General features: G+C 42.5%; 2 protein-coding genes across 3 annotated transcripts; both read right to left on the bottom strand.

Annotated features, from left to right (window-relative positions):
• Window positions 1-3,407: 3,407 nt before the first annotated feature.
• LOC105918621 (oocyte zinc finger protein XlCOF6) lies at window positions 3,408-7,353 on the bottom strand. Of its 2 annotated transcripts, none has more exons than XM_012853739.3 (2): window positions 7,022-7,353; window positions 3,408-5,779 (listed from the first exon to the last, which is right to left on the bottom strand). In XM_012853739.3, the coding sequence occupies exons 1-2, from the start codon at window positions 7,215-7,217 to the stop codon at window positions 3,864-3,866; spliced, it is 2,112 nt and encodes a 703-aa protein (XP_012709193.2). In that variant the 5' UTR covers window positions 7,218-7,353; the 3' UTR covers window positions 3,408-3,863. The 2 variants fall into 2 exon arrangements, with proteins under 2 accessions (XP_012709193.2, XP_012709194.2); XM_012853740.3 differs by having other exon boundaries at window positions 3,408-5,776.
• A 4,851-nt stretch (window positions 7,354-12,204) lies between these two features.
• On the bottom strand, window positions 12,205-15,288 carry LOC118559167 (ras-related protein Rab-40C-like; the record flags this gene model as incomplete). Its single annotated transcript, XM_036129890.1, has 2 exons — window positions 12,205-13,358; window positions 14,958-15,288. Coding segments are annotated over 2 exons (606 nt in total), but the record flags the coding sequence as incomplete, so codon positions are not given.
• Between the last annotated feature and the right edge of the window lie 536 nt (window positions 15,289-15,824).

The raw sequence follows: 15,824 nt of genomic DNA, 5'->3' as shown, positions 1-15,824 counted from the left end.
GTTCTGCAAACTGTGACTAGTCTGGAAATGTCCCCCCTTAATTCTCATAATATGAGTTTTTTTCATAATATTACCACTTTTGTCGTTTTCTTTTAACTTTATTGTCCTAGGAATTTTTTTTTCCTCATATTAGTAACTTTCTGTTTAATACTCCCCCAAAACGTCTGTTCCTAATCTGTGACTATACCAGAATTTAAAAGTGACACAAGTGACACTGTGCCTGATAACATGGAAGCCTGTAAGATGGCTTGGAAGAAAGTAAAGGTGGCTGCACGGCTACCACTCCAACCTGTGCAAAAATATTCAGTAATACATGAAAGCTTTAATGACTTGAGCAAAGAAAATAATCTGGTTCATCTGCTGAGACTGAGTTGGTTTATTCAGGTGTTATGATGATCCAAAACACAGCAGCAAGTCTACAACAGATAGGCTGAAAAATAAAATAATCAAGTTGCTGTTATGGCCTAGTCAAAGTCCAGACCTCAACCTGATGGGAAAGCTTTGGTTGGATCTTCAGGGAAACACGAGGTCTGGAAAATTCAATAAACTGAACCAACGTTTAATCTAATTCTGTAATATGTTATTCAAATAATTTTTATTTTGGCTGTCTATACAGATTATCTTTAAAATATTTATTTTGTTTAAACTGTTTCTCCATGTTGTTGTTTTTTTCAATTGAAGCTATTTTTCAATCCAATCTATAAAAAAAATTATTTTAAAATCACAAAGAACCTACCAGCTTTAATATCAGGGGTTTCACCAAATCAAATGTAAGACTTTTTAAACGAGACCCCACCGCTGGTACACCCCGCATTCCAGGTTTTATCAGGGTTTATTGTTTATTTTTTTTGCATTAAAGCAGTATGCTTCAAACTCCCTGGCTGGAACTGGGCATAACTTATCCCTTTGAAGCAAAGTATGGCTGCACAGCTGCAACATTAATATTTCTTCTTTGTGACTTTCTGGATGCAGGCCATTAACTCAGAAATGACCCAAAAGCTGATTGGCTGTGAAAATTAACGCGTTGTAGTTTCACACATATTCAATAAAGCACAATAAAGTGTTGCTGGAGCCTTTTAATGGAGCATTTCAGGTGTCGTTACATGAGAAAATCAAGAGCAATTTACAATCATTTAAAACCTGAACACAATATTTAAGGAAATTTAAAATAATTTAAAGGCCTAAACATTTTTATGCCCTAGTAGAGAAACTGTAATGAGCACCACCTGGAAAACCTTCACAGCTAGGAGACAAATCAGCTCTCTGAACCACCTTAAAGGAGACGTGTTTTCACTTCTTCCTTTTCACATTGAAATCATTCAGTTGTGATCTTTATAAAGAGAAACAGCAATGCTTTTGTCTGAATTCCTCATTATTGTTTACCCTGTTCTGCATGTTATCTAAGGCATAACAAGACCTCTGTTGGGCCTTATACTACAAAGCTTAGAGCTCCACATTACTCCAGACATTTTGAATTGAGAAAGCTTTCTGGATGGGAAGCAAAAATGTCTTCAAACTTCGTAAAAAAGTCCAGTTGTTTTGTTTTTTTACTTTTTTGCAATGACCATGACCTGAATGACTGAGAATCCTAACCCGTCCCTGTTCTGAAGTGCGTCTGAGAACAACTCGTTTTGGTGCCGTCTCTTTAAAAACAAGGTAGAAACCTCACAACCCACCCCCATCTAGATCGCAGAGCTCTCCACTCCCCCACATTTTCAGTGAACATTTTCACTGATCGGCATCTTTCAGCTTTGACAACAAAATCCCAGTGCTAAACAAAAATGCCGGATTTATGAAAACCGATTAGCCAGAAGTCCATGACCTTGTTTAACAGCTTCGCAGCAAATGCTTTGATGTAATTGTTCAAAAACGAGGAGTTTTTGAACAATTACGGAGTTAGATAAAACTTGAACAGCTTGAAAAATAAAACCCAACCAGAATATAAAGATTCACAGATCCTGGAGAGACTACATTTAACCTTCTGCACTCCTAGAGACTCCAAGTACCCAATAAAATGTATTTAAGGGCTAAAAACAAAAAAAAACAAAAAAGGGGGGGGGGGGGATTCTGAATGAAATGTGAAATTTAACTGACACCCTTTAATGAGAAGCAGCAACAGCAGCTTGACTCGGTGCCCCCTGCTGGAAGGCAAAGGGAATATACCTGTAAAGGTGTTTCATTTGGTCTGGTCACATGGGAGCTTTTGACCGTGTGGCCGATTAAATTACGATGAGCATTAAGACAAGAGAACCACAATGGTAGGATTACAGATTTTCTGCTGCTTTATAGATGTTTTATAGATTCCCAACACTGTTCTTTTAGTGTCAAGGGCCAACTAGGTTTGAGCATTATCATAAAATCCTTAATTTATATCAGTTTTTAAATAAGACTTATCTTTGCGTGTGTAATATTACATCTGGGTAATATGAGTCATTCTGCTAATGGGATTTAAGGTTAATAATTTCAAATCAGATGCTGCCTGCCGACTGAAGCCACAGAGGAGTTTCCAGGGATCAACCGCAGCATTTTTAGTTTTCATAGCTGATCCAAATTCACATCAGATCCATCTGTTTAGGCTACGTTCACCCTGCAGGCAAATGCGACACATATCCGTCTTTTTCATGGCAGTGTGAACGGCCTATTTCCAATATTTTCACCCCCACCCCCAAAAGAAATGCGATTAGTTTCACTTCCATATTTGGTCCTAATTCACGCACGTATCGGATATTAGAAGATTTATGGTCCCCACAGCAGACTTCTGGGTCTCCTTGCCTAGAGAGCCTCTAAGGCTAAGTTAAAATGCTCAATTACGATTTTTTTGAAGTGGCCATTAATACAACTGTTAAATGCAATCGGCATCATTCTGCAGTCTGAACGCTTTGCTATTATTAGAAATCTGTTTAGCAATGAGAGTTGATAATATTAAGACTACATCATAGGAAAAAGAAGTAAGGTAAGAAGAAAGCAGCCATTAAGGGTCTTTAATGGAGCGCTAGCTGCTGCTGCTGTGTAGGGAGACAGGAGAGGGACGTGAAGTAGCATATATGGAAGTGGCACAAATCACATTTTTTGGGGGGGTGAAAATATTGTAATTGGGACGTTGACACTGCTGTGAAAAAGACGGATATTGGTCGCATTTCCCTGCAGTGTGAACGTAGACTAAGGAGGATTCTTGGCAATTTTCAGTGCAGAGAAGCAGAAGCTCCTCCTCAGCCTCTCTTTAAGGCAGAACCCAGCCACCCTTCATCCATCATTTGATTCCGATCGGACATTTTAAACGATTGCTCAAAAGTTTGGAAATGAGATCTATGGTTTGTAACTGTTTTATGAAATTCTAATTTAGATAGATGTTATTGTAAACTGTAATGTAAATTGTAATGTAATCTTTTGCCGCTATCTTGGCCAGGACTCCCTTGAAAAAGAGATTGTTAATCTCAATGGGACTTTTCCTGGTTAAATAAAGGAATAATAATAATAATCCTAAGAGAGGAGGCTCATTCCAGGTCTCTAATATCTAATGGAAACGTTTCCGTCTTTGGGTTATTTTTAGGGTTTAGTTTTGAACCTTAGACCACCGTGAGCAGTTTTGGGCATGTCCGCCACTAGAGGGCGCCAGCGTATCTTTGTCTGGTTTTACAGAAACAAATTCAACCTTTTCAATAATAAAAAAAAAAAAAAACTGTAGTTGACGATATTTCTTCTTTGTTCTGTAGTTTCAGATGAGACACGAATTCTCATCACTTACTGCAACTACCAACCTTTTGTCAGAAACGCAAAAAAAACACAAAATTCTTCCTAAACTCGTTAAATCATTCTGCTTGATTCATGCTTTTAAGTTCCGCCCGCTTTGGGACTCAGACGGTTTAATCCTCCATTTTTTTCCGCGATTTCTCCGAGGTGTGTATCTTCATCATGTGAAGCCGGACGTAGGTCTTGCGGTTGAAGGTTTTCCCGCACACCTGGCAGCGGTGGCGTTTCTCCCCGGTGTGCGTGTTGCGGTGCTGCGTCAGGAAGCTGCGGTCGCTGAAGCCGCGGCCGCACACCGCGCACACGTACGGCTTCTCCCCCGTGTGGCCGCGGGCGTGCCGCAGCATGTTCTGCCGGAAGTTGAAGGACTTCCCGCACTCGCTGCAGCTGAACGGCTTCTCCCCCGTGTGCACGCGCAGGTGCACCTTCAGGTGGCCCTGGGAGTCGAAGCACTTGCCGCACACGTCGCACACCCGCTTGCTGATGTGCGTCTTCAGGTGGAGCTTGAGGCTCTCCCTGGAGGCGAACTGATGGCCGCAGACGCCGCAGAGGTCCGCGCCGTGGCCTTTGGCGTGATTCACCAGAGAAATCGTGGAGCGGAAGCTCGCCCCGCACACTTTGCACGCCACCTGCGGGCGTTTTGGAAGCGAACCGCCCTCCCTGTGGTCGCCCGGGGCTGCAGACGGGCTCCCCGGACCGCCGTCTTTGATGTGGATCAGCAGGTGGCGCTTGTGGGTGGTGTAGTCGTTGAAGCTTTTCTCGCAGAAGCCGCAGGTGTACGGTCTCTCCCCGGTGTGGATCCTGCTGTGCCGCACCAGGTGCGGCCGGGTGGTGAAGGACTTCCCGCACTCGGTGCAGACGAACGGCTTCTCCCCGGTGTGGATCCTCAGGTGGATCTCCAGGTGACCCTGGCTGTCGAAGCACTTGCCGCACACCTCGCACTCCTTCCCGTTCTTGTGAGTGTCCAGGTGAGCCGCCAGGCCGTCCGCCGAGCCGAGGCGGTCGCCGCACACGCAGCAGGCGTCCGTCTCGTGCCGCTTGCCGTGATTCAGCAGGGAGAGCACCGAGTGGAACGTCATGCCGCACACCTTGCACGCGGCGCGCGGCTTCCTGACTGAGGGGCTCTTCCTGTCGCCGTTTTCCCGCGACGCCTCCCCGCCGCCGCTCCTCGCGGAGTGTACGAACAGGTGGCGCTTCAGGGTGGTGTAGTCGTTGAAGCTGCGGCCGCACACCGTGCAGGTGTACGGCCGCTCCCCGGTGTGGATGCGCACGTGCCGCACCATGTTGGCGCGCGTGGTGAAGCGCTTGCCGCACTCGCTGCAGACGAAGGGCTTCTCCCCCGTGTGGATCCTCATGTGGATCTCCAGGCCGCTGGAGCTGGTGAAGCACTTCCCGCAGACGCCGCAGCTCTCCGCCTTCACGTGCCGTCTCAGGTGAGCGTCGAAGCTGGCCTCGCCGTCGAAGCGCTCGCCGCACACGCCGCACACGTCCTTGGAGTGAGCCTCCATGTGGTTCACCAGAGACACGGTGAGCAGGAAGGCTCGGCCGCACACCTTGCAGCAGATCTGAGACTTGTTCTTTTTGGTCGGGTTCAGTTTGGGGGCCACCGGTGGGCGGGGAACCTTCTTCTTTGCGTTCTTTCTTTTCTTCTTCTTCTTCTTCTTCTTGCTGCTACTTTGGCTTTGGGACTGGGAGCTGGCCCTCCACTCCTCTCCGCTGTCATTCTCGCTGCAGCTGGTGGAGTCACGGTCGGCCTCGTCCTGCTGGGCGGAGGTGCTCGGCACAGGATCCTCCTCTTCCTCTTTCACCGTCAGCTCGCTGAACCCTTTGGGGCTGGCCTGGTTCCCCTGGTCAGGAGGCGTGAAGCTGACCTTGATGATGCTGCTCTCCTCCAGCTGACGCCTCCCACCGGGAACCGAGGGCTCCCGGTTTGAACCAGAGCTCCAGTTCGGCTCAGGCTGCTCTTCTTTCTGCTGCTGCTCCGAGGTAAAGTCCTCGTCCCAGACGCACAGGGTCAACTGGGGTTCCTCTGCTGGAAAAATAGGGGATATAAAAACATTTCTTTAACAATAAAGTTGCTTCAAACAGCTTTTACCACTATACAAATATTCATAACAGTTGAAAACGGATTTAAAAGTTAGAAGGTTCCTCAAATGATGTCTTCACAGTTGATCATGATATTAGCAGACGTCTGAATTTCTCAGAGTTTTATCCACCTTACTGCCAGCCGTCCTGCAGTACGGTTCAGTCTGCCGTAAAATAGCAGAGATTGTAGTAAAATAACGGCTAATTGAATGCATGTGATGGACCAATGTAAGTAAAGCACAGTTTTAAAGCTGACGGAAGGTTTTTACGATCATAAATCTGATTGGTGCGGCGTCTACCATCATGTTTAGCTCAGCTCAGTCAGATAACCCGGAAATGACCGTTGATTTTAAGACCCTCCACAGATTTCTACTTGGGTTTGGGTCCAGACTTTGACTAGGCCGTTCTAACACATGAATCTGCTTTGATCTAAACCGTCCTGTTGTACAGTGGCTTACAAAAGTATTGAACTTTTCCACATACCATAAATCTATTTTATGGCTTTTTAAAATATATTGTATATTTCGGGGAGATAGCCTAAAGCCCTTTAATTAGCAGGTTTCAGAAATAGAGTTTGGTCAGCGATTCTAAAAAATACCATAAAAGAATTATTTATTCCTATAGTTTTCTTAACTTTTATAAAGTTACATTTAAAAAAAAACAATAGTTCTCATGGTAAATAGAATAGTTCTCATGGTAAACAAAACTAAAATAAAGCCTACAAGATAAATTATTATAAATTATAATAAATTATTTAAATTTACTTTTTCCTGTTTAAAATGCTGCTTCGTGGTTAAATCTTATCACAAATATTAACTTGTATTTTTATTAATTAAGACATATTTTATAACTTGTGTATTAGACTTGTAGTTTTGAGAATTATTATAAAATCCTTAATTTATATCAGTTTTGATATAAAACTTATCTCTCCGGGTGTAACATTAGATCTGGGTAATATGAGTAATTCTGCCAATGGGATTTAAGGTTAAATGTGATCAAAATATTGATTATATATTAACAGAACCGGACACAAAAACTAAAATCAAACTAAAAAACTGACTTCTATTGTTTAAATTTAGTCAAACGAAAATCAATAACGGGCCTCCTGCTGCTTGGGATCCAGGAGTTAGACGGAGCCGCAGCTCTACCCCGGAGGCCTGTGATAGAAACACACCGGGAGCCCACCCACCTGGGCGCCCACCCGGGCTCTCTGGAGGCCCGGCCATCCCCTGGAGCATCCTCCGCTGCCGCTGGAGCTCCTGCTTGGAGAGCAGCAGCTCATCCTCGTAGTCCGAGATGGTTTTCTTCACCGCCTCGAAGATCTCGTCTGCGGCCGCGGAGAGCCGCTCGTTGACCAGGACCCGGAGGAGCTGGATGCTGGACATGATGCGGCCGGAGGCGGCTAAGATGTGGGCATGTTTGCGGGATTTTAGCTGTTTTTTTTAGGGGTTGAAACCGAAACACGATAACCCGCAGCCCTGCGTCTGGCTCCTGGTTAGGGTTTATGCTGCCGCCTAGCGGCCCGGAAGATGTACGACAGACAGTGGTTCTGGTCTGCATTAAAGTCCCTTAAATGATATCATTAAATATCATTTAAGGGACTTTAGTCTGCATCAAACCCTTTGTTTAGTGCAGGGGTGTCCAAAGTGTTTGTATGGCGCTAAACCAGTGACAGCATCACTGATCTATATTATACACTGGAGTGCTAATAGCCGCTGTTAGAATGAGTCGCTTTGAAGCCACCAGCCGCCATATTGGTACTCCCCATTTTCCTCCAGTAACTAGGGAATATGTGCGCTACAGCATCGAATAACGAGGATTTTCTCATGTTCAGTGGGGGTTTAAAACTTTTAAAATGTCAAATGCCATATACTTTATGTTATATACTAAAACTATCAAGTACTGAGAAAGTCATGTGCTGAAATATTTTGCATGTTATTTATATTTATTTATATATATATATATATATATATATATATATATATATATATATATATATATATATATATATATATAATATATATATATATTAGTGCTGTCAGTTAAACGCGTTATTAACGGCGTTAACGTAACCCATTAACGCCGACAATTTTTTTGTCGCCGTTTAATCGCGCGTCAAAACACACACACCATTCCCTAATGTTTTTTCCCCCGCCGCGCTTTCCGGACTGTGTTTCTTTTACCCTCTGCGCTTTCCGTAGTTTCAAGAGGGCTAGAAAACTGTAGCAAACAGACCCGCTTTGCGCATGAGCGCAAAGTTTCTTTTACCCTCGGACACATGCGACTTTGGGCTTTTTCGAAAAGCGCTTCTTAAATTTCATGAGTCACGGGTTGCGGTTTTTTTGGGCAGGTTTCTGAAAGTGAAATCGCTTGATTTGGTGCTCTAAAATAAGTGACGGAAACAGCGGTTAATTAAGAGACGTATAGATATTCGATATATGGAGATATAGTATACATCTATATACATAAATAGATATATATAAGAAATACTACATAATATATATATAAATATATACATATACATATATACATATACATATATATATATATATATATATATATATACATATATACATATATATATATATCATATATATATATACATATATATATATACATATATATATATACATATATATATATATATATATATATATATATATATAAATAATATGCAAAAACATATTTTTATATATGTATACATATATACACATGTTTATATATACATAGATAGATATCTTTGTCATTTTGTATGCACAAAGTGCGTACAGAACGAAATTTCGTTTGCATACAGCTTGACAAGAATCACTCTAGAAATCACTCTAAAAATCACAGTAGATTGCACTATTTTTCAGGATAAAGATGCAGCAGTGATTTATGTAAACAATTGAGATGAAAAACAATGTAACACTGTAAGCAATAGTCTATTTGTGGCTTCAGCATTTCAGAGTCCATTTTGTGGCTTCATCAGTTCAGCAGCATGAAGCATATGTGCAAATGTGTAAATGTGCAGTTATGCAAGTGTGGTGCAAACATATAGGATGAATAACATGTAAAATATTTCAGCACCTAATTTCCTAGTAGTTGATAGTGTTAGTACATCCACAGACTGTAGAATTACCTGTGAAACGTTTTCCCGCAGCCAGAAAACTGCTTGTTGTTGCAACCAAATCCTATGAGATTCTGTGAGAGTAGGGAGTAGCAAGATGGCGGCCAGTGACTTCAGTTTTTCAGGCAAATCAGCAATCCAGTGTATAATAGAGATCAGTTGACAGCATGCAATGATACGGATAAGAGATTTGGCATTGAAAATTTAAATAATAAGTCAAACACTGAAAAATTAAACATTGAAAACACAAATATTGAAAACATTGAAGTCAAACTTTGTATTTTCAAACACTGAAAAAAAATCAAACATTGATGAGTCAAACATTGAAAAGTCAAAACACTGAAAATACAAACACTGAAAAATCAAACATAAAAAAACCAAACATTGAAAAGCCAAACATTGAAAAATCAAACTGAAAACACAATGAAAAGCATAAAAAGCCAAATATTGGAGTCAAACATTGACAATACAAACAATGAAAAATTGCAAAAAAAAAAAAATCAAACATTGAAAGTCAAACATTGTTAGAAAGTAAAAACTTACATTCTCATTTTGTGCAGTTTTTCATTGTCACTACAAGCTGGCACTGTTTGCCGTTGGGGGCAGAGAGAAGTTGAAGGCTTCTTCACGGGTCATTCGATTTACCGGTACTCTTCATCATCTACCTGTAGTGAATGTTTGTAAAGCTTCGGTTGAAGCAGCGCTGCTCTACGACAACAAAGGGTATTATTTTAATTAATATTATCTTCGTTAGCTTCTACAGCTGATGATTGTAGTGACATCACAGCTGAAGGAGCTCTGCAGTGACACTGAAAACATCTAATCAGAAAAAAAGCTGCAGCACAAAATTACATTGAATGAGATTTACCACTGTTTGATCAATACCAAATCTCTTTTTGATGTTATTGCAAGCTGTCAGTGGTTTAGATCCATACTTTTTCCAGAATTCTGGTATGTAGGATATTTGGCTTCTGTTGATGCAGATGGACACTTTTATTTTTCAGGGCAACATTTTCACAGACAAAGCCTTTGGAAACTAAATAAGAAAAACAGGGAAAGATGTTTGCCGCAACAAAAAATTATTTGTTTATTACCGAGGTTCCTGCATTGATTTGATGTTAGCTGTAAGTATAGCCACAAATGTCTGGCAACATTTACCTAAAAGAAGCCTTAATATAGCGAGCGTGACCCTTACCTCATCCTTGCTGCTGAGCTGGAACTAAAACAAACTTCTTGTAAAAGAAAATGAAAATAAACCCAAAAACATTGAAAACTCTTATAACACAGTTGTCAAAGACTATTTTATGTTTGAGATAAACAAAGATTTAAAGATAACTTTTCTTCACAAATCATTTTTTTTATTTAAATAAAAATTTTTTTTTAACAGAGCAGAATTTTGTTCTTCGGTTTTTATTTAAAGAAAATGTCATTTTATTTAGCCCCTTAACTGCTTCAAATATGATTTTTGGTCCTCATTGCAAAAAGTTTGGACACAACTAGTTTAGTGGAAATTAACTTCTGGACAAAAATACAAATTAATGGTAAATTAACTCAATTTAACACTTTTCTAGGACAGTTGTAGTTTCATCCTGGAGCACCGGATCTCTACCAGACACTCTGTGGAGGTTCTGCTGTGGCCTGGGGTACCGGGACTGTTTTAAGGACTATTTTGGACCTTGAAACTCAGGCTCGTTTCCAGGGAGGTTTGAACCCCATCAGGTCTGCCTCCTGTCCCTGACTGGATAGATGAACTGAAGCCTCGTCCTGGTGCATCCAGCAGGGGGCAGCATCCTCTAATAAACCCAGATATGGAGGCAGAAAACAAAGGAAAAAATCCACTCGCAGCCTCTGAGACATTCAACAGTTTTATTGTGAAACAGTCTCTTCATACATGTTGCCTTGAACTGTACAATCAATAATTTAAAAACAGAACATCATCATCATCATCATCATCACACATCCTCACGCTTCAGATCACTCAGCAGCTTCAGGGAATCAACTGGACTAGTGTCTTACAGGCTGGTTCTACCATAACCGACATTTCTGAGTCCGAAACCTCCAACAATCAGCGGGTCTCAGAGCCAAAGACCCACAAACCTGCAGAACCATAGAAGCCCGCGGGTCACAGAGAGCACCGAACGTGGGTGATTATAGTGTGATCTGTGCTCGGTGGTGACGACCAGCCAGGAGACCCGGTCCGTTCTGGTGCCGCCGGCAAAACAAAAAACAAACACTCCGATGAACATAAACGGCAGAATTTACAGAAACAGGAAGATTCATCCTGCAGTGAGTGAATCCAATCTCACCCTACGTGCTAAATAACCAGCCTGGTGACGGATCTTTACCGTCAGAACCAGCAGCATTCGTCCTCTAAGGACCGGGAATGTCGGAGCTAACGCCACGGCCTCCCTCGAAAAGTCGGGTTTTACCGTCAGATTAAGTTTCAGATACTTTAGGAGCCGTCTGCTTCTAACGCCAGCCGATCTGGACCAGAACACGAGTGGGTTCTGTCTCAGGTTCTACACTGGATCGCAACCATCATACAGAACCTGGATTTTAAAATTTGTTCTTTCGCGAATGTGATCCGTCCTGGTGGATTTCCAGGAAATGAAGCGAACGGATTTGAATAAAAGACGTTAAAAAATGGCCTGAGGTCCAAACCTGCGCTGAAAGCTGCAGGAAAACTTTAACCAAAAAGTAAATTAAGAAGCGAGGCGAGCAGAAAACGAGGAGTAAAAAACAGGCCGGAGCTGCAGAGGAGCAAACGTGAAGCTGGAGGGATGAAAGATGAAACCCCCCCGCAGAGCATCTATCATTTAACAGCAAGGAATCATGGGACGGCGGGCGGAGACAGCGATGCAGATCAGACGGAGGAAGAAGAAGAAGACGTGCTGCGCCGGGTCTCCAGGGAGATCCATCAGGAACAGTGTGGAGGATAAAAGGCGGCGGATCGGAAAACTTCACGTGTTCCAGCTTGTTTGTGCACGAGCGATCCAGCGGGAAACCGAAAAGTCCCGCAGCACCTGAACGCAGCACAGCGAGAAGCTAACGAGGGAAGGAGAAAGGAAGGAAGGAAGGTTATGTATGTTCCTATATTCAGTCAGTTCTGGAAAATACTGAAACTGCGACCATGTAGGAACCGGATCGTAGGAACCGGTTCAAATGATCCGGTTCCAGGAATCATTTTCATTTGATTCCAATTCATGTTTTTGCTTCACTGGTTTAAAAAGGAGCCGAAACTGCTGATAAAAATCTGCGTTTCCGGCCATTTACGTCTTTTCTCTCCAAAACGATCGGTTTGGATCTTTTTAAAAAAAGGACTCAAAGTGTAGCCGACGAAGGAAAAACAGACTTAAAAACGTTAAACACGGGTCAGAGTTTACTGTCAACATCGCCTGCGTCAGCCTGGACCCGTCCAGCTAGTTGTGGAAAACCGGAGGGATGGCGGCTGGTCCAGGAGTCGACTCGGTCTCTAGAGAACAAACATGTTCGGTTCTGAAAGAGGGAAACGGCGTCTTGTCTGCAGGATGAATCCTGAGATGTTTCCTTAAAAAACGAGACCATAAACCTGCGGTCAGAACCGACAGATTAACGTCTGGAGTAAACAGAAACACGGCCTGGAACCGGGCTCCCCGTCTCTGCCGGGTCAGAGAAGAACCGTCTCTTAATCATCCACCCAACAAAAGCCCAGACCTTCCTAGTCCCTCGTATGAGCAGCTCTGTGAATCCATTAGAACCAGTTTTAAAATCTGATCGGGTTGGTTCCGACGCTTCGATCGACTGAGAAACAAAAATCCGAAACGGATCTAAAATCTGAACCGGGTCCCGTGGGAACACTGGACTCTGCCCGTCCCCCGAGAACCAAAGAAACGTGGATCAAGGCACAGAAATCAAGCCTGGACCCGAGTTCGGGCCCGTCGGGTTCTGTAGTGTCTGAACGGTTAGCTTATCGGTCATTAAAACAACAGAAGAAGAAGAGGAGGACTTGAGAACAGGTGATGTCGGCGACGCGGAGGAACCAGAATCAGTGACGTTTCTGTACATGTAGTCATAAGCTGACAGACGGCAGAGGTTCTGGAGTCCGGGTTCTCCGCGGTGTAGTGACAGAGAGTCTGTAGCCGTTCCTCCGGGCCCGGCGGCAGTTAGGAGATCTTACAGTTGCTGCGGGTGCAGTTCTGCGGCGGGCTCTGGGGAGGACGGATGGACTTGGAGCGCTTCAGGCTGTTGCCCTTGGAGCCGCCGGCCGGGTTGGCCAGCGAGTACGAGCGTCCGTGCATCATGACGGCGTTCATGCCGTTGGCCATGGAGAAGGACTTGAGGTGGGACTTGATGGCGACGGGCAGCGGCAGCTTGTCGATGAGGTGGACGGGCGTGCAGGACACGATGGCTCTGCAGCAGAGGTCCTGCAGGCTGAACACTGAGGAGAGGAAGGGAGACGTCAGAGCAGGAAGACGGGTCCGGTAACGGCGCCGCAGGCTCAACGCCACGCCGGTTATTGTTTGCATTAGAAAATAAATAAATAAAACATCAGGCTTCAATTTTTCTTTATATCATAACTAATATGTTCTATATTGGGCCACTTTGGCATTACGAAATCATTAAAAGGGCCGGTTGCAGCTGTATAGATGATACTTTTGACTTCAGAATTTCATTCCAGTTCAGATAAAAAATTCACAGTGACATAAAAGTAGCACCTTAGGCCCAGTTCATTCCGTTTATCTGCAAAGAAAGTTAATATTGGGGTGAGTTACACTTTAAACTCATGATTCTGCATCACTTTTTCTCTTTCTGGACATTTCTGGGTTGTTTTAATGTGTTGTGAAAAACACCTAGTGGCAGGATGCTGTTACTACACAGTTAAAAAAAATAATAATCATAAACATTCGCTACAGGAGCACAGTTTTAGCAACTTTGTACAATTTAAAATTATATATGCCTTTACTTTATCACGTGAAATGCATTTTTTGGCTGAGAGCCAGATAAATTGCCTTGCGGGCCTCGAGTTTGAGACGTGCTTTAGACCATAAATACATTTTCCTTATGTTTTCTGCATTTTTTATATAGGGTGTGTAAAATATATTAATTTTTTTATGTTGTAAATTTTTAAAAGGTTCATAAAATACTGACTTTGTTGAAGAGGTAGAAGTCTCAAAATATTTGTATGAGAAGATTTAAAGGGTTAAAACTATTTAGTTTAGATTGATTCTTTACAGCAAATCAACAAGTAAACAAAAACAAAAAAAACACTAAAAATAAGCAAATAAAATTACAGGACTGAATCAAAGGGTAAATTGTTTTTACTAACACTAACATAAAGCCCATTAACTTACACTGTCAGTGTTATCCTGTCTACGGTTTTACCAAACAAGGAAGTGACACTTAAATTATTTATTTCTCCAACTGAGGACAGAATTGTTTCATTCTTACTGGTTTTGCGCTAATAAAGGAAGTTAAAGTTGAGTTGTGTATTTAATAATTTATTGTTAGTGTGCCTTCCAAGAAATGTTATTGGTATTGAAAATTTTAATTTTCTTAGTATCGGTATGGAGTCTGACCTTATTATGCAGAACTTTGCATTAATTTAGCGTTCACTGCAAGAACGGAACTAAAAGTCAAATTTTCTTGAAATGAGTGCCTTTGTCCTTTGAGCAGGTAAATACGATTATCTGCCAATGGAATGAGTATTTTGACCCCTAAAATAAAATAATTAGATAAACTGCACCTCAAAAAAGCTGACGGATGAGTTGTTCCTATTTTAAGTGCGAATATCATATTCCATTGGCAGATTATCTTATTCACCTGCTCTAATCAGGGATAACTACACTAATTTCAAGTAAATTTAACTTGTAGTTAATTCTGTTTTTTGCATTGCCTCATGTAGTTTCCTGGTGTATAATCACGGCACCTGATGGAAAAGCAGGATTAAATAAATGATTAAAAGTAATTTATTTAAAGCTCATTTACTAACGATCGTCTGCAGCTCTTATTGGCTGAATCTGAGTCATGTGACGCTCACCTCTGTTGGGCCTCCAGAACTTCTCCATGCCGTGCCTCATCAGGACGATGCGCGACAGCTCCGTGAACGACTCGATCACGTTGAAGTTGCACAGGGGGCTCACTTCGAAGAAGGTCATGCCGTTCTTCTCGGCGTACGCCCGCGCCTGCTCCGTGGGGACCTGCCGCTTGAAGGCCAGGTGGAGGCGGTTGCCGACGAGGATCCGAGGCACGCCCGGAGCATGCTGGTGATACAGGAAGAAACCAGACTGTTGAGTGGCAGCGAACCGGAGATGATTAGAGCGACTTCGCTTCCACAAAGCGACCAGCAGAGCTTTAATAACTTTAATAATTCAACGAGCCGCAGGTTTCTCTGATTCTCCTCGCTGAGATCCCCGCCTGATGTCTTTTCCCGCTCAGAACCGCTGCTGACGCCGATGCTGAACGAAGCGACAGACGAACACAGGCGAGGAAAAAGTTTCTGAAAGCAGCGGAGATCCAACGGTTTCAGTTCCTACAGATCTTAACCCATTTATTCATCCCAGGTTTTCTAAGCAGAAAAACTTCCCTGTAGTCGTTAAACATCTACTTGATCAACAGATCTCCATCTTTCTTAAGGTCCTTCTCAGTTTTCTCTGGCTTTCCATTAATTTTTGACCATACTCAACAGAGTTGGGGTGGTGTGAAATGGCTTAAAATAAAAATCTACGATTTTATTTAACCAACTCTGATTAATCCATCTTTTTAAGCTTTCATTCATGAAACAAATTACTGAAATTATTTTTATAACATTTAACAACATCTCATCTGGAAGTTGACCTGAATTTAAAATTCAAATAATTATAAGCTCTAAAACATGTCAAAACCAAACAATGAAAACCAGGCCTCA

This window comes from Fundulus heteroclitus, unplaced genomic scaffold, assembly GCF_011125445.2.
Source record: "Fundulus heteroclitus isolate FHET01 unplaced genomic scaffold, MU-UCD_Fhet_4.1 scaffold_245, whole genome shotgun sequence".
Classification (NCBI taxonomy): domain Eukaryota; kingdom Metazoa; phylum Chordata; class Actinopteri; order Cyprinodontiformes; family Fundulidae; genus Fundulus; species Fundulus heteroclitus.
Note: the sequence above shows the minus strand (reverse complement) of the source record. Positions and strands in the feature narration are given on the sequence as shown.

Bases quoted from the DNA above. Each gene is read 5' to 3' on its own strand.
- LOC105918621 (XM_012853739.3), bottom strand. From the start codon at position 7,217: ATGTCCAGCATCCAGCTCCTCCGGGTCCTGGTCAACGAGCGGCTCTCC. The intron at 5,780-7,021 runs GTGGGTGGGCTC...CTATTTTTCCAG, and splicing joins GAGCCCGGGTGGGCGCCCAG to CAGAGGAACCCCAGTTGACC.